Source organism: Sinocyclocheilus rhinocerous, unplaced genomic scaffold (assembly GCF_001515625.1).
Source record: "Sinocyclocheilus rhinocerous isolate Xijiao unplaced genomic scaffold, SAMN03320098_v1.1 scaffold1053, whole genome shotgun sequence".
In the NCBI taxonomy this organism is placed as follows: domain Eukaryota; kingdom Metazoa; phylum Chordata; class Actinopteri; order Cypriniformes; family Cyprinidae; genus Sinocyclocheilus; species Sinocyclocheilus rhinocerous.
Window position 1 is genome coordinate 294,770 of NW_015638958.1, and position 27,892 is coordinate 322,661.

Below are 27,892 nucleotides of genomic sequence, written 5' to 3' on the forward strand. Positions count from 1 at the left end.
GTGTGTGTGTGTGTGTGTGTGTGTGTGTGTGTGTGTGTGTGTGTATTAGTGCTGTCAAACGATTAATCGCAATTAATCACATCCAAAATAAAGTTTTTGTTTACATAATATATCTATGTGTGCTGTGTATATTTATTATGTATATATAAATATGCACACATGCATATATATTTCAGAAAAATATGTTATGTTTATATATTAAATATATTTAGGCGTAAAAAAGTAAAAAAAGAGACAATCAAAGATGTACTATGAACTCAGAGATGCAAACTACAAGCTGAAGAAGGCAGTGGCCTCAGTTGAAAAAAAAAAACGGGAACTTTAGGAGATAATATTTTTTAAACATGAAAAACAGTTTGAGTTCTAACGTTGCGGTAAGGACATTTTGTAATAAGAGTTGAAAAACATAAAAAATAAACATGTTTCAGATTAAAATCTTAATGACTCTTTGCAATTTTGTTGACCTTTTTATATGTATTACAGACTCTGATGGTTAAAATTAAAATTCACAGGGGTTGATTTTTTTATTTTTTATTTTGGGGAGTCAAAAGTGCCCGTAGTTGCAGAAACACCCATATGATAGGCCTAATATATAAATCGAACGTTCATGACGTATTGTAGCCCACATGCACTATTAATCAGCATTATACAATCTAAACATTTTACTTATTAATGAAAGTTATTAAAGTGTTGACTGCTAAATTACAGAGAGCTTCTTATAGTGTTGAGGCATCTCACCTTGAGCGCATTTGCCCTTGTTCCGAATCTTAATCTCGGGTTTTTTGTCCTTCACTGCTTTCACACTTGCTGCTTTCAGCTCACAGCCGCTGTTGTAGTTCACGCCGTCAGTGCCACACACGGGATAGTTGCTCTTGCAGACGCAGACCCCTGATTTGCTCTTCTTGTCTTTGTCGCTCTTGACGCACTCGAGTCCGGACGCGCAGCGCTTGGCTGAGGCTCCGCGTCCCCCGCACGGCTCTCCATCCCCCGACGCGCAGAGCTCGCAGCAGCCGCACGCGTCCAGCAGCGTCCCGGAGGAGCAGCCCTCGGCCGGCAGCGGAGCGCACTTACTCGGGTCGCAGGTGCCGCAGCTGCGGGGCAGCCGGTCCGCTGACACCACAGCGAACAGTGTTAATAGCAGAACGCAGATCATGGTGAGGTGTGAAGGGTCTCAGGCTGGTTCAGAGTCTGCTGCTTCTTTCTGCTTTGGGATGGAGGTACTAGACCCCGCCCAGCAGGACCATAAACTTACAATAGCACAAGTAAACGTATCCTCCTTTCTTGGCATAGTTCTGTTGTTATTGGTATTATTTATGATACCATGGAATACCAACATGTTCACTGATGGATTAGAAGTTTTTGTGGTTACAAGGGTTTTCTGAATGGTTGCAAGGGTGTCCCAATTCAAAAGAGCCCAAGGTCTCTTTAAGTCTAATGTGACAGGGATTCACAAACTTTTTTATGCCAAGGATTTCCAAATTTGATGATCCCCTTTCATAATTTATAAGGGTAGATACACATTTATACTACTGAGTAAGAATACTGGTAAGTGTGAATTTTTACAGACAACATACTGTTTTGTATGTTACGACAAAGTACAACATACTTTTTGGCTTCAAAAGTAGTTCATAATGGAATATGGTGAATATTTATTTTGTATTTTCTCTTACACTGTTAGAGAATATTAGATGTACAAACATGAAGAGAATCATTTTCAGTCCAGATTTGTTTGTATAAATACAAAAAAAAAAAAGAAAAAAAAAATGAGCATATGTACACAACCATTCAAAAAGTTTGGCATTTACAGATTTTATATATATATATTTTAATACTTTTATTCAGTAAGGATGCATTAATTGATCAAAAGTGACAGTAAATACTTTTGTTACATTTTAGTTTTCATATAAATGCTGTTCTTTTGAACTTTCCATTTATTCACAAAACCTCAAAAAAGTGTATTATGATTTCCACAATGACATTAAGCAGCACAACTGTTTTCAACATTGATAATATTGTTAAATGTTTTTTGAGCACGAAATATGCATATTAGAATGATCTCTGAAGGATCATGTGACACTGAAGAGTGGAGTAATGATGCTGAAAATTCAGCTTTGCATTACAGGAATGAATTACATCTTAAAGTAAACTAGGAAACTAGTATTTTAAATTGTAATAACTTTTCAAAGTATTACTATTTCCACTGTATTTTTTATTAAATAAATGCAGCCTTGCCAAGCATAAGAGACTTATTTAAAAAACATAAAAAAATCTTACCAACCCAAAACTTTTGAACAGTAGTGTACGTTACAGTTTTTACGTTAAAACGTTACAGTACGTTACTACTTTTGAACAGTAGTGTACGCAGGTACGTTACCTGCAGAACAGCAGGACAGAACAACAACCCTGTAGCGAATCAGCTCATAAGGAAATATGAATACTTAATCATAACTAGTTATAATTAATTATAAATATTTAGATCCGCTGTAGATATTTACTTGACCTCTCAGGGTCAACTGTCTGTCAATTCTAAGAACGTTAATTTCCTGGTTAAAGGAAATAACTTTCTTACTGTACAACTCTACACAGAGCTACACTGTTTTCCTTTACAAATTTGTCATTTGTTTCTGATAGGCCAAAACTGTAAGCCTTAGAAAAAAATGGAGACCTTATCCTTTTTTCACAAATAACTTTTATTTTAACATCAGCTTAAAATTGTACTACTTATCAGAGTCTCTTTCCTAAAGCAGTTTTTTTATAAACACATCTGATGGATGAATCCACCACTACATACACAGGCATCCACATGTTCCGTTCACATTTTCAGTAGCCAATGCTCTAATTTACAACGTCCACATCCATCTATTTGATGTATTTGGCTACAAATGCAGCTGCAATGTCCTTGTATGGTGTTTCAGAGTCTGAGCGTGCTGGAGGGATCCGACAGACGGCCCGGAAGCGAGGGGATCTCAGGAGCAGGTTATGTGCCAGGCCAACACAACTGGAGCTGAGCCAGTACAGACACATGGACTACGAATTAAGAAAAAAGAAAAGAAAACTCATCAGGGGTCATTTAAATTTCAAATTTCTATTTGAATTTGTGAATTCAGAGTGCTGTTTTTGTGAAGCATTCTCAACTTGAGAAACTTCTCATCTACTGCTCCTACGTATGAAGGACTGGAGACACAACACAGATATGTCTATGACGGCTAGATAAGCACAAGATCGATTTGTACATCTACTGAAGATATCACAGCAAAGTTGTACAACGTCTCAGCCCTTTGTAACTATTCTCAGGTGGGCCCTCCGTATGTCCCCTTTTGTCGCAAGATCAAAAACCTCAGAGCTCTGGGCAATAAGGGGCATATCTGTGCAGGGAAAAAAGACATCATGTACCACAGCTGTCTTTTCTTTTGGAAAAACAACATCACTTGAAAACGTGAGTGATATTTATTCATGTCATACAATTTGAAACCTGTCCAGACCCTTGCTTAACGTAAAGTTACTGTACACAGATACAGCAGATAATGTTTGAATGGAGTTGCTGAGGGCCGGGACACTTACTGACGGGACTGTGGCGGCTATAGGAATCATCACCAGAGATATTCCTCTGATGAAGTTAGTCACATACTTTTGGAACTTTGAAGGCTCTAGCTGTCTGAGGGCAAATATCTGGAAAACAGATTGGAAGAAGAAAAAAAAAAAGGAAAAACATTCATTGGTTAATAATAGAATCTCATAAAACCTATCAAGAACAAGTAATATTTTTACCCCAATTTTAAAATTAAAATAAATAAACATAACATTATAATAGATTAGAGTTAGACAAATCATTTGATGATATATTAATAATGTTGCTCAAACAGTGGACACTAGCAATGCTAAGGTCATGAGTTTAATTCCCAAGGAATGTAAGAACTGATGAAATGTTTACCTTGAATGCAATGTAAGTTGCTTTAGATGAAGTGTCTGCCAAATATACATGTAAATGTAATTGATATTATATTATTATGAATTTTATAATTATATTGTTATTTAGCAATTAATAAAAAATAAACAAAAACAAACAAATAAATAAATTGTGACTCTCTCTGTGAAATCCAGGCTAAAGTCTCAAAATCTAATTATGAGATTACAAGCATCAAAGTTTGATTTCAACCATTAATTTCACTATGATTTCAACCTTTGACATGGCCTTACTCAGTCAATATTAAAGATATAAAGGTTACATTTTCACAGAATGTTCTTTACCTTATCAAGGATGATTTTATGTAGAAAACAGTAAATCACAAAAAAAATAACTTTAGCTGGGTTTTCACAGAGAGGGTCAAAATTATGAAATTATTATAAAATTTACCTAAATTGGTATGCTGAAAATATAATTTGTTATTAATTCATTAAAAATTTAAATAGAATTTTAGTTGTCTCAGATATCTGAACCCCACTGTATATTACTTTTTTTTGACTATAAAGCAGGGGTGTGCAAACTCGGTCCTGGAGGGCCGGTGTCCTGCAGAGTTTAGCTCCAACTTGCCTAAACACACCTGCTGGTAAGTTTATGGTATGCTTATAAGAGCTTGATTAGCTGGTTCAGGTGTGTTTAATTGGGGTTGGAGCTAAACTCTGCAGGACACCGGCCCTCCAGGACCGAGTTTGGGCACCCCTGCTATAAAGAGTGCATTGCCGTCATAGTCAAGCTTCAAGTGCTAGGAACAATTAAACATTAAAATTAATGTTAGATTGATTTTAAATTACATTAATATGATGTAGCAAGTCCTAATCTGGAGAACCGCCTCACCTCTGTGATGAGCAAGTTGATGAGGCCAAGAGAAACTGGCATGATCCAGGTAGAGTCTGGGAGAGTGAGGTCAGGGAACCACAGAACGCCACCTGTTGCCAAACCTGCTTCTGATGTTGATGAATGTACAGAAATATATATGTTAGTATATTAAAAGCTCCCTACAGGTGATTATAGGGATGCACTGCTAAATTCAAACAACAGAACATGTGGAACAATTGACCGATGGATGCGACTCACCGAGGGGAACATGTCCCATTCCCAGGCTGAGATTACGCAAGGCCAGAGACAGACAAACCCACATGGGCAGCTGGACCCAGATCAGCAAACTGGCTTTGAATGGGTGGCAGTTATCTCGAACATAAAGCTCAGACACAATTCGTTTCAGATTCTTCTTGAAATGGAACCTGTGAATGCAATTATAGTAATTAAGTGGCTAACAATGTTTTGGTGTAACTGACAAACTGTATATTATACTGTTTTTGTCAGACCATGCCAGTGTGATGAAAATAAATCTTGTTCAGTAAAAATATCTAAATATTCATATTAAAAAAATGTTTACTAAAGAAGCACACTTGCAATAGATATTAGAACTGTTTTTAATATTGCATATACGTTTAATATTTAATTATAGATTTAGTTATATTTAGGTTTAAAAATAGTTTTAAGTTTTACAATATATTTAATATTTAAAAAAATATATATTTACTAATATTTAAAATGTTCTTACCCCAATGGTAAATAAATTTTAGTTTTAATAAAAAAATCTTGATTACTTGTAGAACTTGTAAAAAAAAAAAAAAGGTAAAAAAACATCTCTTTAATAAAGATATATTTTCTAAAACCAATTTGCTTCAAGTAAATTAAAACAAAATGTCTTTTTTTTTTTGCAGATAAATCTGATTCCTCATTTTCTGAGACCGTTAGTATGGGCTTTTCAAGACTTTAACCCAAGACACAGCAGATAGCATTAAACTAATTATTTCCTACCTGCACGTTTTCTCTGACCAGCCCTTCTCTTTGGCTTTTACAGAGATCTCAAAGCGTAACTGGCGGGCCAACACAGCTATCTCCTTCTGCAGAGCTTCAACCTAGCTGGGGCAAAAGGGCACAAAGGTTACTCTTTTCCAGCCAGAAGTTTTTTCCTTTCCAACAGATACAAAGTCCCTGGCCTATGAAAACATTCATTCACTGGCCACTGTCACTGGGACTAAAAACCTAAATATGGCCTGGATAGACCAGTGTTTTAAATCAGTTTAACAAATTATTAAATTCTTCAGATACAGACAGCCACATGCATATTTTCATGTGCATTTGCATTTCATATATTAAAAGGACAACTGATTTGGCATCTCTGCTTCCATTTTAGATATAAAAACATCAGTTTAAAGAGATGGTCTGACACACTACAGATAATGTTCTCACACTGTGGGACATCAGTGGGGAGGAAAAAGGAGGGGAGGCACATTCTTTTTCTGTTTCAATCCTCCTCCTTGGCAAGAGAAACATCCCACAGCTGGGAGACACTGGGCGAGAGAGAGACTCTTAATAAGGCACATGATCTCCAGTGTTTACTTTGTGATATCTGCTGAACTCCAAGATGTGCCTTACATACTTTTCTATGTGTAGATAAACAAACAAATAAATTCAAATGAGAAAGGTCTGTTTACTCAATGATTCAAGTTAAACCTAGTCAGAAACCAACACTCTCATGTTGCAACATTATTGAAAGGGATAAATCGTTGAAAAATGTTTTCTTTTTCTTTTGAAACCTGGGTTTGATGTGCCTGTAATTCAAAAGGCAAAGCTGGAACTCAAATAACACCGAAGAGATGCCAATTATAGGAATAATGGGAAATGAAAAATGAAAACCAAAAGGAAAATAATGATATTCTAAAAATAATATATCCTTTTAAGAAAAGACAAAAACTGGCCCGTGAATTAGCAGAAATAAGCGCAAAGTACAGTGATAAAATCATCACAACATCGACTACCGTTCATAAGTTTGTGGGCAGTAAATTAATACTTTAATTCAGCGACAATGCATTAAATTGATTAAAAATGTCAGTGAAAACTTGTAATCTTTAAAGATTTCTATTTCAAATAAATGCTGTTCTTTTGAACTTTTTATTCATTAAAGAACCTTGAAAAAATGTATTCACAAAAATACCAACATTGATAATAATAAGAAATGTATCTTGAGCAGCAAATCAAGATATTAGAATGATTTCTGAAGACTGGAGTAATAGCTGCTGAAAATTTAGCTTCGCCATAACTGAATAAATATATTCAGCAAGAAAACTTTTTAAAATTGTAATAATATTTAACAATATAACTGTATTTCTGATTAAATAAATGCTGCTTTGGTGAGCATAAGATACTGCTTTCAAAAACATTAAAAAAACTTACTGACCCGAAACTTTTGAATGGTTGTATATAGCTACAAAAAACAACAACAACACCAAAGCTAACATGATTTTACACAACCAAATATCCATACAAGACCTTTGCAATGATGATGGACTGATAGATTCCCAGGGGGAGAGTGATGGCGGTACGCAGGGCCAGCGTCGTGCACATGATGCTGGCCCACCACGGCAGTCCTGTCATCTGTTGAGCGGACACGAGGAGCTGCTCTGTGAGGTATACGGGAGTAGAGTCTGCAACGCTCTCATACCAGCTCAGTCGGTCTGTGGTAATAGTTCTTCTGGGCTGAAGCCCCACGGTCAGTGTGATGGACGCATGGCCAGCTAAGAGGGGTGAACTGCAGCAGAGAGGTCGGATGCTGTGAGTCCTGGAGTCCAGATAGGAGGATCTGTGAGATATGCTTCTGATGTGAGGCCTCAGTTTTGCTAGGCTTCCATAGTGACATATCCGTACAGTCACAAAGGTCATCGACCTGGTAAACTTCGTCCATATCATTATGGATGAACCTCTGAAGAAAAAAGAAAAAAACAGTGAAGGATCAAGGAAGTGTCTCAGCAATGTCTGCACACAAAAGCAAAATCCTTTTTTCCAGTTTTGCAGACATTAGTGATCCAGCTATTCTAAGCCACATATCCTGTTTTTTTTTTGTTTTTTTTTTGCAGAAAACATCCTGATTTTGTTTTTGCATGTCTAGAACTAAAGCAATTGTTGTAAGCATGGCATATGCACACCGTGGCATAATGATATTAACATGCAAGTAATTATTGCTCATTGGTTGTTTATGATTAAAGATTAGTTTTTTTTTGTGTCCTTTATTATTTTTATTGGATGACGTACATCATAATCTGCTATGTTTCATACACTTTACCTCTCTTTTGCTCTTGACACACAAATCAAATGCCATGTATGATACATTTAATATTTTATGTTATGGATATTCTGCAAATCTCTTTAAAATAACATTTTACTAAAACGAACTATTCGTATTATAATAAAACACAAAAATGGCTATTATTGTTCGAAATTATCAATTTAAAATGCCTATCGAACACTAATCAATAGTAATAATAAAAAAAAATCAGTCAAGATAACACCTTTAACCTGGTCAGGCTCTTACAGTAAAGTTAACTGGAAGAAACGTAACAAAATCTTCAAAAAATACCTTCGTTTGCGGTTGTTTATCACATCATTTGCGCGTTGAATGTGTATTGAAACATTTTATGTTTCCAAGTATATTTATCCTTTTCATCCGGAATGTCAAAATGAGCCAGGCACAAGTCGCTTGAATATGACGTCATGTATGTCGCGCGAAACATTTGCGTCACTGAATCGCTCCTTTTATATTTAAAATAAATCATTACGAACGTATGACAAGTATTACAAAATACAGAGTAGATTCAATGTATTCTAAAAGCGTATTTATTTATTTTTCTATAATTATGTACATTGTTGGAATCTCCTAAAGCACCTCAGCGCCATCTGTTGACAGCCACAGGTCAAACAGAGAAAGTGGCGTACATAGGGACAATACAGAGCCAAGTTCATTCATCATGTTAAGTTATTACAAAAGTTATTTACAAATGATTCCCGTTTCATCTGGATCTTTGTAACTACTCGTATTTGGATAATACGAATGCTTGTTATGTGAGGTATGTTGATCTTTGTATTGTTTATCTTGATACATATGTGTTGCTAGATTTTGTGACAACCGTTTCCTTCAAAAACAAAACACCCATGCTAAATCATACAGTAATTAATCAAACTTCATTTCACGGAATTGCTAGCATTATAAATAACTCTTCAGTATTCAGTATATATATTTAATCTTCAGGGTTAAACTGTTTGAAATATAGCAGACAAAATATAAACATTTAATGAAACCATTTGACAAAACATTTCAGACTGAGATGTTGTCTTTGCTCTTCTATGCAGAAATATGAGCACATATTAGCACGAAAATCTAAATGTCCAAAGATGGTGTTATTTTTAATTGTCCATTTTATCAATAAATGTTCAGTTTGAAACATTTTTGTGTAAAATTTACAGTACACTGCATAATGTATCTGCTCTAAATGTATAATACACAATGTATGTTACCACAGGAAAGGACAGGCCCTCTAAACTGCATTTGCCTGTGACATTGATAGTTTAATCCTGTACTTGGCCGGCAAAACAGGTCAAAGGTTAAAGGTCAGTCTAGTTGTGGGCCCCCCTAGCCCTGCGCTGCTGTGATGCCCTGCGTTGATTAATAAGCTTAGTGCTGGCACGCAGTTTCCGTATGCGCAGCTGGCGCAGTCGGAGCTGTAGGTCTTTGGGAATCTTGCCTCCCTTGGCTAGGATCTCTCTCAGACGCTGTTTTGGTGTCTTGGTGAGGTGGAAGTCACATATAGTTGGGTAATGCTCGTACTCGACCCTGCAACTTCGTGTAGCTGGGAAGTATCCCTCTGCGGTCACTGTGATATCATAGTCGCCTGGGTTCAACAGACGCCAGAAGTCCCCATCAAAAGCTGAAACAGGATAGGAGGACATTTTTAGCTCATTTTGTAGCTGCCTGAAAGTATTTGAATGATTGTTTTAATCATTCTGAATGGCATTAACGTTACCTGATCTTATGTGGTGGTCGATGTCATCTACTTTGATGATGGCATCAGCGATGCCGGCTTCAGTGTCTTTGTCCTTAACCACTCCTTTGATTCCTCTGTGCACCTGTCATATGGACAAATCAGTGTTTGCATTGCTTTTTCTGACACATTCAGGTGTTTAGACGTGGTTGCTGGCATTTTGTATGTAATATGTTGTACCTGTTCCATGTAGACAAGGAGAGATTCTTTATTGTTCTCCCATTCTATGGGCAGCTCACTGGCATGAGGGAACTTATCACAGGACAGCTCCACCGTCACCTCAAAACAGTTGGTGTGCAGGTAACTAAAGTCATTCATACCTACAGATGAAGACACAGGCAGAGTGATGCAATCAGGGTTAATATTCTCAGACACTACCGTTCAAAAGTTTGAAGTCTGTAAGATTTTTAAATGTTTCAGAGAAGTCTCTATGGATGTATGCTGCATTTATATTAACACAGTAAAAACAGTAATATTGTGAACGAACTATTATTACAAACTGAAGTAACTGTTTTCTGTTTTATTATATTTTAAAATCTGATTTATTCCTGTGATGCAAAGCTGAATTTTCAGCATCATTACTCCAGTCTTTAGTGACATATGATCCTTCAGAAATCTTTCTAATATGCTGATTTACGCCTCAAGATACATTTACTTATTTTTATCAATGTTGAAAAAAGGTGTGCTGCTTGATATTTTTTTTTAAACTGTGATGCCATTTTTTTTTTCAAGATTGTTTGAAAGTTCAAAAGAACAACATTTATCTGAAACCAATTATTTTATAACATTGTAAATGTCTTTACTGTCACTTTTGATGCATTTTAAGAAACCTTACTGACCCTAAACTTTTGGTAGTGTGTATTGGTTAAAAGTACATTTTGAACCCTGAATGTAATGGTAATGATAAAAAAAAATTATGAGGTGAAAAAGTGATATTACTATCTTTTCCTGGTGAGAGAAAATGAGGGAATTCAGATAGCTAGAGTAGAAAATATAGTATAATAATACATACATTCTGCAATAACTTGGCCTATATATATATATTTAGTACCTTTATTATATATAGATTATATATATATAGGAGAGAGTGGGTGTAACCCTCTCATAATAACACAGAAAACCTTTGATACAGGCCTCTTTTTTGCATATTTTACATATATTTTATCAGCAAAGATTGAGTTCCTTTATGATCTCAAAAGCAGCAGTACTTACTGCCTGGCACCGTATGCCAGTTTGCTCCGTTGATAATGTTATTGTAACGAAGGAAGTCCTCATTGTGACAGGGCCTTCGGTCTGGGTTGGACATCACATGGTTGGTGCTCGCATAAACCGTGGCCAGCCAGCGGAAGAAGCTTTCATCGGGGGTGGGAGTGTGCTCTCTGGGAGCCCAGTCTTTGGTCATATCAAACGGGTATGTGACCACCAGCTCTCCTCCATGGAGGTTAGCGCTGAGAACAAAAGGTATAGTTTGCATCCAACTGATGACGGCTCTCGTTTCTGGAGCCACCTTAAATATAAGATCAAAATAATGGTTTATTGAAAATCGTCTGAGAATGATAATTTGAAGCCATTTAAAGATGAGAGGGGTGCTTGTTTTAATCAGTGAGACCTCATACCATAGCATCTTCTGAAGTATAGTACTCTGGAATGGGAAAGTAGTGATTGATTAGTTTAGATTTGTCTGTTTCCAGCTCTATGGCATCCCACATCACTGTGTTCAGATCTGCAAAGTTTGGCCAGCCAGCGGAAGAAGCTTTCATCGGGGGTGGGAGTGTGCTCTCTGGGAGCCCAGTCTTTGGTCATATCAAACGGGTATGTGACCACCAGCTCTCCTCCATGGAGGTTAGCGCTGAGAACAAAAGGTATAGTTTGCATCCAACTGATGACGGCTCTTGTTTCTGGAGCCATTCATAGCCATCAGGGTTCATCGAGGGCAGGAGATGGATGCGTGTCTCTTTGACTAGGTGAACAATACGCTGATTTCCACGTTTGTACTCATGGCATATGTACTCCATCAGGTTGAGCAGTAGTTCCCTGCCGAGCACTTCGTTCCCATGCATACCGGCCACATAGCGAAACTCAGGTTCACCTGCAGGGGGAGCCAAAATGCCTTTAGATTGTCATGCTCTTTCAAAGAAGTGAGTCTGGAAAACCCCTAAAACAACAACGCTCTTAAAAATTAAGGTTCCAAAAGGTGGTTTTTGCAGCGATGAACCATTTTTGGTTCCCCAAAGAACCTTTCTGTAAACAGTTCTTAAAAGAGTCACTTTTTTTTAGTGTGAAGACTATTTAATGATCTAAATATAATTTTTCCACTATAAAGAACCTTTTGTGCAATAGAAAGGTGCTGTGGATGTTAAAGGTTATTCATGGAACCATAGAAGCCAATATAGAATTTATTTTGAAGAGAGAAGGATCTAAATTGCATGAAGCGTACAAAGCAAAAAGGATAATATAATAGGAGTGTAACGGCACATAAACATGACGGTTCGGTATAGTTTTGGTACAGCAGGGCGAAAAATAAGTAAGTAAATAAATAAATAAATAAATATATTAAACAGTTGTTTGCTGAACAAATTGCTCTTTCTTTAAATACATTCAATTATAATGAAAACTTTCTTAGGGATAAAAATCTACCTCAGCTTATGCTCTAAACTATAATGAGCCCGTTTATATTACTATAAGGTTACAATTAACAACAGAGCACAAACTGAAATTTAATTACTATTTATTTTTAAATATAATAATTAACACTCAAATTTTTTTACACAAACATGTAAATTGCACATAATGCAGTTTTTAAATTAGCATTTAAATTATAAAATTTGCTTTTGTTGTTGAAATACACAGTGGCTGCCATAACTTGTTTCATAACAGATTTATTTAAACATACATTAAATAAGACATCACTAACAGGTAAAGTAAAATATAATAAGTATATAGTCTTAATATTTCACGAAATGCTCTTCTCTTGACTAGATTGATGACTTGCCTGAGGTAAATGAAATGCTTTTGTTAAACATTGCTTACAAGCTGTTTTATTGACGTCTTTCCACGGTTGAAACACTGATTGAGCGATTACATGAGGCATGGGATGTTCATTCATGTTTATTTCGCGTTAAGACTATTAGTAAAGAGGAAGCAATGATTGCGCTCACTTGCACTCTGCACTGCCGTTTGAACTGAGGCGTTTATACAGCGATCATTTATTGTTTGAATTTCCTGAAAAAATGGACATAATTTGAAAGACAAGACTTTGTTTCTGATAAGAAGTAACAATATATAAAACTGGAAGTTTCTAATTAAAGGGGTCATATGATGCAATTTCAATTTTTCCATTCTCTTTGGAGTGTTACAAGCTCTTGGTGCATAAAGAAGATCTGTAAAGTAGCAAAGACTAAAGTCTCAAATCCAAAGAGATATTCTTTATAAAAGTTAAGAGTCAACCACGCTTATCTAAAACGGCTTGTTCTAACACACCCCCACATGTCTACATCACGATGTGGGAAGATTTGCATAACACCGCCCAAATGTTCACACAAAGAAAGAAGGAGTAACTTTTATTCTCGCTGTAGTATTGATGCCGCTGCCGTCGCCATGCCGTGGAGACGCTGTGTTTCGTTGTGAAAGCGAACCTACTTTGTTTGGCCTCAGAAAGGCGGGGCATAGAGGAGAAACAATAATGTACAGTATGTGGAAAATAATGTGTTTTTTGAACCTTAAACCGCATAAACACATTTCATTACACCAAATACACCAAATAATGTTCTTTTTAGCAACATCATAAGTTCCACTCAGTGGTTTAAACAATGCTGTATTTGTTCGGTACACATGTGTACCGAACCGAAAGACCCATACTAGGGCTGCACGATAAATCGCATGTGATATTTAATGCGCATCTTGTCAGAAAGCCTAACCCATACCAAAACGTTTTGGTACGAATACGTGTGCTGTTACACCCCTATGATATACCTATCAGACAGGCTAGGAAATACTCTCCTGTATAGAGTGCAGCAGTGTGGGATTTTTATTTCCAGTGTTCTGTAAGTAGAAACTGAATATGAAAGGACTGTTTATGTGTTGAGAAAAAGCGGTTAATCCAATAATGATGTTTAGGTATGTTATTTGGCCTCAGACGTGATGCATGTGGCTTGTAATACTAGAACACATAAATGGACTTTCATACTCTTTTCATTTCATGAACACAGCTGACATAAAGCTAATCTATTTCCAAAGAGGCCATAACTTGTGGAGTCTTGTAGGCTGGCATTTTTCCACTGTGCCTGGTATTTCTCACATTAATTTATTATTATTATTCACATCAAATTTCCTCCTAAACAGAATTGCCACATGCTTTGATCCACTTGTGAAATGCTCTATGATTTTCTAACACACTGGGTGAGGTTATTTCTTCCCACTTTCATTCTCTAGACACTTTCTGAGGCCTGCTGCCATGGCTTTCTGCGATTGCATCCCTGGCTCCAGCTTGCATTATGAGTGCTGGCAGGAGATGAGAAAACCACTGCCAGAGCTGGCAACCTTTCTCACCGAGAAACCAATCTCTAACCCACAGGCCAATGTAAACACTAGAGTTGCCCAGTGTAAACGGACAGATCAGAGTGAATGAGAGCGAGAGAGAGAGAGAGAGGGGCAGAGGGTTTTTGGGCTGTGTTCCAATTGCTCTCATTCCAGCATAAAAACTGATAACTGAACTCACATGGAATTTGTGCCAGAAAACTCCACAGAATTTGAACTCAAGTTATTTACAAAATTCTACATACCCTTGGTCCTTATGTTTCTTTAGTTTAACACAATTTACCCTGTTTGAATTTCAGAGTTCCACACATTTTCTCTCCTAAATCTGCATTGAAAATTCAAAGGTCTGCATATTCTGCCTGGTTATCTTTAGGCACAGAGATTTGCCACATCAATATCCTATAGCTTGGCCTTAAATTTACTAACAGATTTACTGAGTGTTTATACACTGAACAAAATTATAAACGCAACACTTTTATTTTTGCCCCCATTTTTCATGAGCTGAACTCAAAGATCTAAGACTTTTTCTATGTACACAAAAGGCCTATTTCTCTCAAATATTGTTCACAAATCTGTCTAAATCTGTGTTAGTGAGCACTTCTCCTTTGCCGAGATATAGAACCTTTTGAAGCACCTTTATTTTTAAGAGTGTATGCGAAGGAGATGTGTTGCACTGCGTGAGGCAAATGGTGGTCACACCAGATACTAACTGGTTTTCGGGGGGTCCGGACCCCCCAATACCCGATACATTGGGGGATACCCCCCCGGACCCCCCAATACAGTAAAACTGCACATTTTAGAGTGAGTAAGACTCTGTGTATTATTCAAACACATGATGAAAGTGAGCTAAAGAAACACTTTTTGGGCTAAAATTGTGCTTGCATAAATTTATATTGGTCAGGTTTTTGCATGATTACACAGAATATAGTTAGTGGTAGATTAACTAGTGTTGGGACTCAGACTCACCCAGTTCATGTTTGCCTGGATTGTCTGAGATTTCCATTACATACAGTTTAAGGCCCATGTAGCTTTTGCCAATGCTGTAAATGTGGGTGATATCAGGACACATCTCATTCACAGACTTCATGAGCTGAAAGACAAATGATTATGCATTAGCTTATTCTTACTTAATGTACTCTAAGGACACATCACATTAAAATGCCAGTAAAAGTGACAAAAGTGAATTGATCAAACATGGTTTCCTTAAAAAATGAAGCAACACAAGTGTTTTATAATAATGAGATGATAATAATAAGAAATGCTTTTTGAGCAGCATATCATAATGATAATTTACATTTCGAACTATATTAAAATAGAAAACACTTACATTCAATTGTAACAGTTTTCCACAATATTACTGTTTTAAGTGTATTTTTGATTAAATAAAAGCAGCCTCGGTAAGCATAAGAAATTTATTTAAAACACTTTAAAAAATCATACTGACCCCAAACTTTTGGACAGTAGTGTATGACAAAGCGCATATTTTCCTTCAGATCAGTGAACATGGAGAATATACTAAAACATTCCTTGCATTTATCTTTCTGTGTGTATATAAATGTGTTTTTTGTTACCTGCCCGCAGGGTTGTGTTAATGTAGACACTGTTGCATAATAGTAGTCAGACTGACCACAAGTGATCCGCAAGGCAGTGCTCACATCCTGACGTGACAATCTGGAAAAATTTTTGTTTTCTCGCCAGGGCTGGTTATAAGATCATGCGGCCTGACTGAAAGACCAGCTCTATCAATCTGAAGTGCTCTGCAATTGCATGTAGGGCTGCTGGCTTTAAGTAGCAATTGTTTTTTTTATGATTCACAGTATTTATTTATCTTCAATAAGCAAATCAATTTACTCCATTACACTTTGGAATTCTACAGAGCCTGATATATCATTTTTAATCTGCAATATCTCAGTGGGTTTCACCATTTCATATTGACTAAGCACCAACAAAACAAGGTCAGAAAATGTTCCGTCTTTCTCACCTTCCTCATCTCTTTGTAGTTATGATGTCTGAAGTCCAGTTTGTCATTGGTGCCTTCCTCAGCTTGCCATGGGTAGATATTGTTTGGATCTTAAAACACAATGCACAATTCACTAATATTACTATGCCCACATTTAATTCACAGTAGTATATTGTTACTTATGTACTTATCAATTTAATACATTTGAATAATGCGTTGTTTTCCTTAGACCTGTGATCTCCATGATATGTCAAAGAAAGATCTTCCATATGTGAGATGAATGAAAGGTTTGTGTTTGGCATACCTGGCAGCGCACAGCCCATAATTTCAGCTCTCAGACAGATGGTCCCATTCTTAAACCAGGTCTGAGGGTTAATGCGTATGTATTGTGCCACCGCCGGCTTGGGCAAAATGGCCAAGACTGGCGTTTCGCTGTCCTTGTTCCCCTCAAACACCTGTTAGCATACAAGATCACTTCTGGTGAGTGATCCTATTGATACGATCCAAATGACATTTGCCAGTGGCAGCTGGCACTGCACCTCATTCTAGTCTATGCCCAAAGGAGGGCACACGAGAGACTGGCACAGCGCAGTCCGCAGTGGGCAGGCTATTTTTTTCAAAAGAGCCGCTTAACCCTGCCAACTACTGCCAGCTCCTGCCTCCAACCTCTGTTAGTACAAACCACCCTGTGCCAGCTGGAAACACTGAATGGATATAATGATGTCACAAAGATACTGAGGCTAATATATACCAGCAGCAGTCAATGGCACAACCTACTGTCTGGAAAACGGGGCTTATTTTAGATTAACTCTGTTAAATGAAAGGAAAACTGTAATTCAGCCTCAAAATTATGCTTAATAGGGTCATATAATGAGAAATACTGTTGTTTCTAATACTGTCGTCTTTTCAAAAAAAAATATTTTTTTGACAAAATAGTCTTCTACACTGTAAAAAGTGGCGAGAAAAAAAAAGCGATTTCTACATGATTTTACTTTAAAAAATGTATTATGTTGGTATAAAATACTGCATTTAGGTTGACTCTGTGATATTAAATAGCATATTTGACTTGAATAAAACTAGTTAATTTAGATGTTACTATTTTTCACTGTATGAAAATACTGTAAGTCTCAGAACTCAAAATGTTTAAGTGCAATTTTTTATTTAAAAAAAAAATTGAAACCAAGTTGCAAAAATGGCAACTTTCTGACATCATATTTATTTAAATGTTTTCACTTGGGTATATATACTACTGGTTAAAAAAATTAAAAGTAACAATTAAGATTTTGGAAGATTTCTGAAGACTGGAGAAGGGCTGTTGACAATTCAACTTTGCATCACAGGAATAAATTACATTTTAAAATATATTAAAATAGAAAACAGTTAAATATGACTAAATTTGAATAATATTTCACAATATTACTGTTTTACTGTATTTTTCATCAAATAAAGCATTGGTGAGATCTCTTTCAAAAACATAAAAAAATCTTTATTATTTCACAACTTTACTGGTAGTGTAGAAAGTATAAAAAAGACAATTTATTTTTACACTTGATAACAGAGACCAACATACCGCCTCTTCTGTTCCATTCATGCATGGCTTCCATTTAATGGTGTCATTGCTAACTTGAACCTTGAAGGTTTCTACATAGTCCAAGCTGCAGAATAAAAGTGGCATATTGTTATTATTAGAATTTACTATTTCTTTTAATTATGGCTGTGACCGGTGAGTGGCGCAGGTGTCGTGCATTAGCATTTACTCCACCGGCCTCGCTCCGTTTCCACGGCTCTCGGCCCCGCGACCCTCTCGTCACAATGGCATTGCAAAGAAATATATTATGACATGAAGTACCTCCATATAGAGCTGCGACCCTGTAGTATCACTGCTGTGAACCGTGTGAGCTTCTTGGCATCTATCTGTAACCACTGGTTCTGGTCTTTATACTGGGCGCACCAAGCTCCATCATAGATATCGCCATCCTCCACACCAGACTGCAAAAACAAAACAAAAAAAACAATGAAACGGTGGTCCATGTTAATCTGAAAACCACAAATTGGCAAATATGCTGATGATAATGGATACTATATTTATGGTGACATCTACACTGAAACATTGAAAAGAACAGCATTTATTTGAAATAGAAATCTTAACATTATAAATGTATTTATTGTCACTTTTGATCAATTTAATGTGTACCTGACTCATTGCTAAATAAAATGATTAATTTCTTTCAAAAATTACTGACTTCCTGACCCTAAACTTTATAGGACGTTAGTGTGTATGTATGTGTGGCCCACCTGTATGTTGAGTCGGCCCCTGTGTGGCCCCAGGCCCATACGCTTGTAAGAAGAGGCCTGAATCTGCAAGTCTTTAACTTTCAGAGACTCCAGACCCAAAGGAGGACACTCTGAGAAAGCAAAAGAGATTATTTATAGTGGAGGAGGGAAATAGAGAAAAAAGAAACATTGTGTGCTCCTTAGATGTTTGAGCCAAGTGGATTTTGTATGCTATTACTAAAAGAACTGTTTAGTAATCAGTGCATAAGATTTTACATTCGGTGCAGCTGCAGGACAGACAAGAAACTGTTGTTTGAGGAGTCCAGCGTGGCCCATCCGCTTTTCAAATACTTTCTCCCTTCTCTACCAGGCTGTTTTGTAGTGTGTCTTTTGTAGTGTTCCTATATGTTTTTGAAGCCTTTAGGATCCATTCTGGAAACACTGATACCACTATGTGGAAAAAGTCCAATTCACTATTGCTGGAACACCCAAATGTTTTCTGTCAGCTGAACCCATTTGACCTAAAATAGTTACTTGAAGTGAAGTGAATATTTCAATAATTTAACAACACATTCACATATTCACATTTTTCTGATGTCAGTTAATGGTTGCATGATATGCAGATAAACAAAACATTTTATCTTTCATTTGATTTGGATTTGTCTTTGTTTTTAATTTTACATTTTGTATGATTTAGCTTTTCATTAGCTAAGCTATCTATTACAGTTCCCTCACAAACCTGCAAACCCCAGTTTCCTAAAACCTGCACAATTGGGGAAACTCGTACCTCTGAGTTGGGAGTTCATTATAACAACATGAATGTCACACATTTAAGTCGGCAAAATAACATGGAAGTAGCCTAAATAAAACATATTATATTATATATTATATTATGAACAATAAACCTAAATAACTACATATAAATTCAAAATGATGAACAATATATATTTCTGTAACTTATACATGATATCACAACTACATGTAAAGCAAACTATATTAGTTGAGTGATTAACACCATTTGCAGACTTTCACTAGATCATAATAACTGTCTTGTAAACAAAACCCTGTTCAAAAGCAATAATGACTCATTGCATGTGATGCACCACATCCTGCCAGAATGTTTAGTTTATAGTATTTATTATAAATATACTTCAGTATACAAGTGCCTTAACACACAGATAAAAATCAGTTACAGTATGCATGGTATAATCTTTCATGCTCCAGATCCTGCTCACTTTAAATATTTTCCACATGCATTAACTGCTGCTGGTGGGGGCTTCATGCTCTTTTAAGGCAAGTTTAAGTAAAGATTTTAGGTTTCTCTTTACTTACTTACTTTACTACTGACCTCCCAGTTAAACTTGTGAACGTATTAATGAGCAAAAAGCTTGCTTAATATTTCCAGAAATGTCTTGTTTGTTACTGGTTAGGATTATTGTAGCTGATTGAGCATGTTGCATTTGAACTTTTGTACTGTATGGACATCATGTAAAAGTGATGAGACTCTGATGAGACTTTCAGTGAGAAACAAGCACATCGGGTTCTTGTGGGCGAGTCAGTCGGATGGTTTGCGGAGTCAGCATTCCTCACCAATTCATCTGAAAATGGGGAGATTTCCTGGCACTGCTGATGTTTAGATGACCCAATTACTTTGACCAGGGCTATTGTCTTGCTGTCCTTTAAACTGTTATATGGTTCAAGTTGATAGACAGCAGGGCTGTGAGATGGTTCTTTGTCTCTGTCCTCATCATAATGAAGACTTCAACTAGCTTTATAATCCTAGCAAATGTTATGTACATGTCCTTATTTTAGTTAACTTTGTTACAAGATACATGACGGAAAGACGGAAAGTAAGATTTTCCCATAATTCTGACCATAGAGAATTCCAGCAGTTGAATATAATCTATGGAAAATCATGCTTTTCAGCTCTATGGTTTGTTTGGTTAGTGGAGAAAACTAGTTCACCGATGTGTGAACCCATTGCCTTTTGAAACAGGAAGAGGACTATTTTGTGCAGTGTTTGAATATGGCTGGAATTATGTAACAACACTTGCTTGCATTTTTATGAACTAATAACCTGGGAGGATTTTTTTTCAGCATGGATGGATGGACAGATGATGCATGCATAAATATATAAATGGATGTAAGTACGGATAGATACATGTAGATAGATGTTATATGAATACAATTATGTTACATTAATAGCATTATTATCAAAACCTGTGCTTCTTCACTTTGTCTTGTCTTCCAAACTTTCCATTCCACTTTTAAAACTTATGTATTTGTATATTGATAGAATTCTAATTGCCCATTTTATTGCAGTAATAAAAAATAAAAAAAATCAATTGCATTAACAATGTAATGCAATTGTAATTGTATAAATATTATCATTATAAAGTAATAGTTTCTTTTTTAGAATATTTTATTTAAAAGTATAATTTTATCCGTGGCTAAACATTCATTTCCAAAAGTGGAAACATAAGTGTCACTTTTACTTACCAAATACCGGTGGTTCTTCACTTTTTTTGTTCCAAACTCTCCGTTCCACGTTTTTATCAATGTTCTCATTCAGGTCCTCTGTGTTGAAGCGCACTGGGGTGGTCGTCGTTTTTGTGGATGGTAGTGTTGGCTTCACTGTTGTTGGTTTCAAGGCTTTTGTGCTCACCTCAGTCCATTTCACAGTGGGCTTCAGAGTTTTTGTGGTACCCTTAGTTGACTCGAATGGCTTCACTGTTGTGCGTTTGGGAGCTCTGGTGGCCGGAGTGGGTTTAAATGGCGTGTCTCTCAGAGGTTTGGTGCTTCCCTCAGTGGGTTTCAGAGCTCTGGTGGTCGCCTCAGTGGGTTTGACCGTCTTGGAGAATCTGCTTACCTTAGTAGGTGAGATGTTTCCATAAGCTCTGGTGGTCCTGTGTTTAATACGGGCTATCCCGCTTCCAGTTACAGATGATGCTTGAGTGTAATTTAAATTATATGATGCAGTTGTAGCAGATTTTTTAAGAGAAGGCGAAGTAGTTACTCCTCCAACTAAAACAACAATAAAAGTTAGCAAAGATAAAAGTAAAACGGTTGGTGCCATGGTTCCCTCTCAGCCCAGATATGTTGCTCTATCTGAACACATAAACCCCGTAATGTTGCAAAATCACGCGCCACTAGTGATGCAAAGCAAATGTGAGACCATATTACTGTGAATAGAGGGAGAGAGTTTGAGGGGAAAATGTGTGCCATACACTTTTCTTTGCACATTTCTCATTTTTCTTCTTGGGTTTTCTCTTTCTGTGTTTTTGTTAAAAATATAGTACTTTGAGCATCATGATATTATATATCGTTTTTACGGTATTACTTGTGCCTTTCGAATTATTTTTCCACTCAAAAAAAGTTTAATATTTATAGTCCCAATTAATGGGATTAGTGCACCATCTAGTGGCGATGACAGGCCAGACTTTTTAAAAATAACTGGAATAGTTGATTAACAATGGGGAAAACTCATGCGATTTGTTGTTTAAGACCTGTTAGGTATATATATATATATATATATTAAGTGCTATTATCTAACATAGAATTAATCGAGTATATTTAAGGTACAACATATGTCTGTTTAAATATTTGCTCAAATCCTGCTTAAATGGTCGTTTTGGCCTGTACTAACTCCAGTGCCGGTGTCAAGTGCAGGCTTTCTAGCATTAAAGGGGTCATATGATGCGATTTCAATTTTTTCTTTCTCTCTGGAGTGTTACAAGCTCTTGGTGCATAAAGAAGATCTGTAAAGTTGCAAAGACTAAAGTCTCAAATCCAAAGAGATATTCTTTATAAAAGTTAAGAGTCAACCACGCCTACCTAAAACGGCTGGTTCTAACACGCCCCCACATGTCTACGTCACTATGTGGGAAGATTTGCATAACGCCGCCCAAATGTTCACACAAAGAAACTACTATAGTAACGATTTAGAACAGTCCTTTTCACAGTCACATTTTAATTTACATTTGACAGTGACACACAGACTTCCTGCGCAACTACGAATGCAGCTCTACTGAGTAAGCTAAAGGTATGATGAAATATATATATTTTTAATGTTAAATAGAGGGCTAGTTGATCGTAGTTCGTTGATTATTTCTCTGTTATTGTGTTGTTGTTACCAACCTCCTGACTTTCTTGGCTGTATTCAACAAAATCACATTGTCAAAATTAATGACAGAATCCGCTGAATTATTATTCAGTTTATTCTAGTAACTATTTTTAATCAGCTAATTTTAATTACCAACAACATAGTATGTGGCTGCGTCCAACATTTTGCATGCCACCTTGTTAAAGAGTGATTTTACATAATTTTAAAACATTCGTGACATCAAAGAAGTAACATCACTTGAATCCTTTTTGTAGCATGGAGGGAATTAAATGACTTGAAAAATTCCATTCTCTCACATTTCGACAGTGTTGGCTACTTGATTTCATTTTAATATCAATTTAATTTTGATATTTTGCTGCAAACCCCCATATGGAAACTTCTAGAAAATTCATTGTCAGGAATGAGAACAGTGTCGTCGGGTGTGTGTGCGTGTGCGTGTGTTTATCATGAGTATAACAATGAAAAGCAAATCCAAATCCAAATTTGAATCCACACTTATCATTTGTTAATAACAACATTCCACTAGATGGCGACAAAACACTGTGTATTTTTTAATGTGACAATATGATAGCATATAGAAGTTTGAGCGTTTAAAACACGAGGACTCGTATGTGGAAGGGTTCATTATTAGTAGTAGTAGATTTTTGGGCAAAACTAAATAAAACGCTCAGACAGTTCTGATCAAATAAATAAGATATTGTTTATGCGTGGAAAGATGGACTTGAAATGCTGGTTATTTGCACTGCTGACTGTCTTTCATGTCCAATCTGAGCTCCTGTTGAGCTTTACTATAGTAACGAGGTTAGAGACCCCATCACCATCAATTATTAATGCATTACGCACTTCAATAAACTTCATACAACCATTTCAGAAATGTGAAAAACAGACAAACAATTCTGAGCATTTAAAGCGGTTTATCATTTTATGTTCAATAAATTATTGAATGAGTGGTGTTTTCTTCTTCTTTTCGTTCTTAAGTAATGCTTGGTCTAGTTTCCCTTTCTCATATAAATATTTCAGAGGTCTTTTGACATCATAAATTAGTTTAGTGACATTATGCATTGAATGTTAATGCAGGTAGCCTAAACCTCAGGTGATGGAAATGTATGTATTATTTGATTATTTATATGATTTAATGGTGCTTGTAAGTCTGTCTAATTTTGAACGCATTTATTAGTGTCTGCATAAGAACAAAGCTAAGCGAAGGAAACTTAATATTTGAGATCTTTGTGCTGGAGGGTGTAGTTTCCTGAAAAATTCAATTTATTCCTTTCTTTCTCCCCCCTCTCTTTCTCTCTCTAACACAGGGGTGCCCAAACTCTGTCCTGGAGGGCAGGTGTCCTGCAGAGTTTAGCTCAAACTTGCCTCAACACACCTGCTGGTAAGTTTCTAGTATGCCTAGTAAGAGCTTGATTAGCTGGTTCAGGTGTGTTTAATTGGGGTTGGAGCTAAACTCTGCAGGACACCGGCCCTCCAGGACCAAGTTTGGGCACCCCTGCTCTAACACATGCACACACCGGATGCGAGAAAAAAACATGGAGTTTGCATGGAAATTCCTTTCCTCAACCTGTCAGTTTCTCCCAGCACCACCTACAGTGAGGAGTGAAATGTCAACGTTTAATAGGAAACTTAACACTGCGAAATATTCATAACCTGCTCTACTTATGTGCTATATAGAGACTGTTGCGCTGTTATGTTGACTGTATAGGTGTTAACATGACTTTATTGTACACTGTCTGGGGTCATCTTTACTGGAGTACTAAGTGACTACTAACTATGCATGTCAAACCATAAGTGAATAATTTGTCAGGTGGCTGATGCTGTCATGTAGCATATGAAATTGGTGGGACTGGTGCTAGGAACTGCAATGAAACTAGAAGAAAACATGCTTATTGCTCCCAGCGGTCTGCTTGGGCATAATAGTTGTTATGATTATAGCTTTATAAATTGAGTTACCAATTAGACTTCGATTGTACAGATCAATTAAATATAGCCTCCTGATTTTATATCAGATTGTAAACAAGTTTTGGGGTCTAAGCAATTATTTAGAGCTCCTTTTTTGTATATAAACAAATTGTAAAATATTATGTTCATGTATATATTCTTACAAATGTATATATGGCAAGGAAAAAGACATCAGGTGTTCAAATTATTTATTATTTATTATTGAATAATTTATTTAAAAAAATGAATGGAGAAATAAATAATATATAGATAGATAGATTCTTTCATACATGTAAAATTACTTAATAAAATTACTTAAATTATTAAATAATAATAGTTAAATAAAAATTATTAAAATTACTTGATAGAATAGGCACATATACATTAAATATAAAATGTTTTAATATATATCAGCTTTAATATATATCAGTTTAAAATAAGTATGTATATATATATATATATATATGTGTGTGTGTGTGTGTGTGTCTGTGTGTGTGTGTGTGTGTCTTTGTTTACAATATGTTATGTAATATATTTAGAATATAGAATTAGATTTAGTCTTTCTGTCATCCACTATACTCACACACACACAAATATATAATTTTCAAAATTATGTCTGGTTCCGTACATTCTTCAGCTGGTCTGTTTTGTAAATTCTGAAGTCATGTGAGTTTCATTAGGAGCAGGTCTAAGTAGTGTGTGTGTGTGTCCTGTACAGTGACCCAGCAGCAGTGCTATGAGAGCTAGCAGCATGCCGCTCCTTTAATGACCTATGAGAGCTGTGAACCCAGGCCATACACGGGGAACCTGAGAACCTGCTGAGCAACTTCTGTTGATCTAAGCCAGGTGAGGGGCCCAGACTTCTGCGAGACAGAGAGAGAGAGAGAGAGAGAGCTGGGGACAAGACTTTGAGTGTGTGTGTGTATGGGGAGTTTTATGGCACGATTGTTGTTTGAATTATTGATAGCTTGGTATGCTACTCTCTAATCAGTTCTTGTACATTTCATGATTCACTATATGTGGGTTTGTTTCCCAAAGACGTCCTATTAATTTCTGTGTGCTTAATGTTTCTAAACATAGTTACGTGTGAATGGAAAATTCAGTTTTGTCTAATAAAACTACACACTGCAGATAAAGAGAGATTTTAAGGTAACACACTGACTCTGTGCTCTCGTTTTAAGCTCACTCAAATAAACCACAATATCGCTCATACAGCAGGTGAGCTGCATCAATTCACAGGAGTCCGTCATAGACCTCCACAGCCTGAGAAACTTAACCTCCTGATGAAAACGGCAATGTCCTGACCTAAAACCAGAGATGTGAACAACAGCAAATAAAACACAGGATATACTCGGTGAGTAAAGTTCCTTCAGATGTTTCTTTCATGTTCTTGTACAGCTTGATTTTTTTTTTTCGAGCTCCACTCGGTGTGTCCTCTCATTACCACGGTGTACTACCTGAACGCTACAGGACTTCAGAATTATAAATATTCATTCTTCCCCTCACCCGAAAATCTAACAGCATGCTATACCTCACTGCTCAATTATTGATTTCCAGCAGGCTTATAAAAGTATCGAAACTCTGGATTGTTCAGAAGAATTTGGAGAACAACTGGTGAGTAAATTCTATAAAATGTCTTGTAATATAATTAAAATGTTTATTCATTATGAATTACTTTCCATAATTTACATTAGTTATTTAAAATGTTTTTATTATAACAGTTCTATAATATTAATAATCTAATATTTTAATTCAACTTTTTAATGTTGTTTTATGTATTGATTTATATAGATAGATAGATAGATATATATTTCTCAGATAAAATAATGCAGGATTGTGCATGTGTGGATTTATGCTAATTTGATATTTGGTGTAATTCCCATGTAAAGCATTTGAAGTAAAATCTTGCTAGATTTTGTATTGCATAATCGAGATTAATAGGGAAAATACATCTGGTGTGTTTTAGTGAAACGGAAACTGTGATCAGCAGGTGGCAAAAACTTCCCAAGACATCCCGTTATAGCATCAACATGCTGCAGTTTCGGCTTTGAGAATTAAAAAGTTGTATTCTTATATCTAGCAGAGCTTTTCTGCTAAATGTCAGTCATGTATGTGTAAAAATCCACAAGAAACAAAGTTTATCCTTCCATAAAACTTTCCTCCCTTGACTTCCACTGATTCATCCGAAAAGAATACGTGGATGAAACCCCCTCCCAAGACATTCCCTCTTCCATGAACAATAAATGTGGAAGTGTCATGTAATATTGATGGGCTCAGCTGATGATCTCCTGACGACCCCAGTTTGGTCCCTCTCATGTTCTATAAAATATTCATGATCCTTGTCCCCTTCCTGCACCCGCCCCCTCAGCATCCCATAATGCATGTGTGATGTTCTGCTGGGCCGCTCGCACAAAAACACACACCTAGCTGCAGGAGCAAAGAATGATGGGATATATACGCATGATCTCCTGTGGTGAAACCAGCTCTGAGTTTTTCTAAACTTAAAAAACAACACAGGTTTTCCCTGATTTCAGTTCCAAGTCTGGAAATTTTTCCTCCATTGTACACCTGACGTTCCCCACCCCTGCACTTTGAGTAATCTCACGACTATCATTAATGTCATTCAACTTTTCTTCTTCTCCTCCTCCTACTCTCCCTCTACCTGTTCACCTGCATCTGTTCTTTTGTCATTTTTATCAATGCGTCCTTCTTTTCCTCCTCCCTTGCGTTCTTCTATCCGTCATTCTCATTAACACCCTGGCCCTGATAGATGTAAGTGGCCTACTGCTGCTTAAGAGGCTCTCCCGGGTGTCCCGTGCAACCCTGGCACCCTGTGTTCCTCTCCTTAGACCCGGACCTGTGCCATCTGCCTCTGTCACTGTCACCGCTGGGCACTGGGAGTCAGTGTGCATGAGGCAGCCCTCTTCTGCTGCAAGAAATCAACACACGCTGCGGCTTTTCAGCCGGTAGGTATACTGGAAGTTTACTTTTATGTGGCAAAGTTTATTAAACAATATTAAGTTTAAACTGGAGAGGCATGAATTTAAATATTTTTTGTTGTCTCTTTGGTGTGTCTTTTTGTGCAGTTTAGTCCATACTGTATTGTGCTTTTTTTCGTTCTGTATACTGTGATTGTTTCATTTGCTAATATATGTAAATATACACTATCGTTTGAAAGTTCGGGGTCAGCAAGATTTTTTAAAAATAAAAAA

General features: G+C 36.5%; 3 protein-coding genes and 1 long non-coding RNA gene across 4 annotated transcripts in view; 1 reads left to right on the forward strand and 3 right to left on the reverse strand.

Annotated features, from left to right (window-relative positions):
* LOC107750333 (insulin-like growth factor-binding protein 7) overlaps positions 1 to 1,199 on the reverse strand; it is a 9,231-nt gene extending 8,032 nt beyond the window's left edge. The window contains exon 1 of the mRNA XM_016565676.1: positions 739 to 1,199. Coding sequence (XP_016421162.1) covers positions 739 to 1,153 — 415 coding nt within the window. The 5' untranslated portion in view covers positions 1,154 to 1,199. The remainder of the gene's footprint in view (positions 1 to 738) is intronic.
* A 1,506-nt stretch (positions 1,200 to 2,705) lies between these two features.
* Positions 2,706 to 8,514, reverse strand: cox18 (cytochrome c oxidase assembly factor COX18). The gene is made up of 7 exons (XM_016565675.1): positions 8,385 to 8,514; positions 7,301 to 7,730; positions 5,786 to 5,886; positions 5,036 to 5,202; positions 4,796 to 4,905; positions 3,562 to 3,669; positions 2,706 to 3,027 (listed from the first exon to the last, which is right to left on the reverse strand). The coding sequence occupies exons 2-7, from the start codon at positions 7,715 to 7,717 to the stop codon at positions 2,860 to 2,862; spliced, it is 1,071 nt and encodes a 356-aa protein (XP_016421161.1). The 5' UTR covers positions 7,718 to 7,730; positions 8,385 to 8,514; the 3' UTR covers positions 2,706 to 2,859.
* A 127-nt stretch (positions 8,515 to 8,641) lies between these two features.
* LOC107750335 (uncharacterized) lies at positions 8,642 to 27,630 on the forward strand. The gene is made up of 5 exons (XR_001641132.1): positions 8,642 to 8,871; positions 25,399 to 25,526; positions 25,896 to 26,034; positions 26,238 to 26,294; positions 27,530 to 27,630. It is a non-coding gene; the product is annotated as an uncharacterized LOC107750335 (long non-coding RNA).
* Positions 8,979 to 21,732, reverse strand: cpxm1b (carboxypeptidase X (M14 family), member 1b). Its single transcript, XM_016565677.1, has 13 exons — positions 21,113 to 21,732; positions 18,635 to 18,744; positions 18,189 to 18,328; positions 17,910 to 17,994; positions 16,644 to 16,794; positions 16,361 to 16,449; positions 15,346 to 15,469; positions 11,717 to 11,932; positions 11,460 to 11,596; positions 11,056 to 11,350; positions 10,024 to 10,163; positions 9,826 to 9,928; positions 8,979 to 9,729 (listed from the first exon to the last, which is right to left on the reverse strand). Exons 1-13 carry the CDS (start codon positions 21,687 to 21,689, stop codon positions 9,419 to 9,421), a joined length of 2,478 nt encoding a protein of 825 aa, XP_016421163.1. The 5' UTR covers positions 21,690 to 21,732; the 3' UTR covers positions 8,979 to 9,418.
* Positions 27,631 to 27,892: the final 262 nt, after the last annotated feature.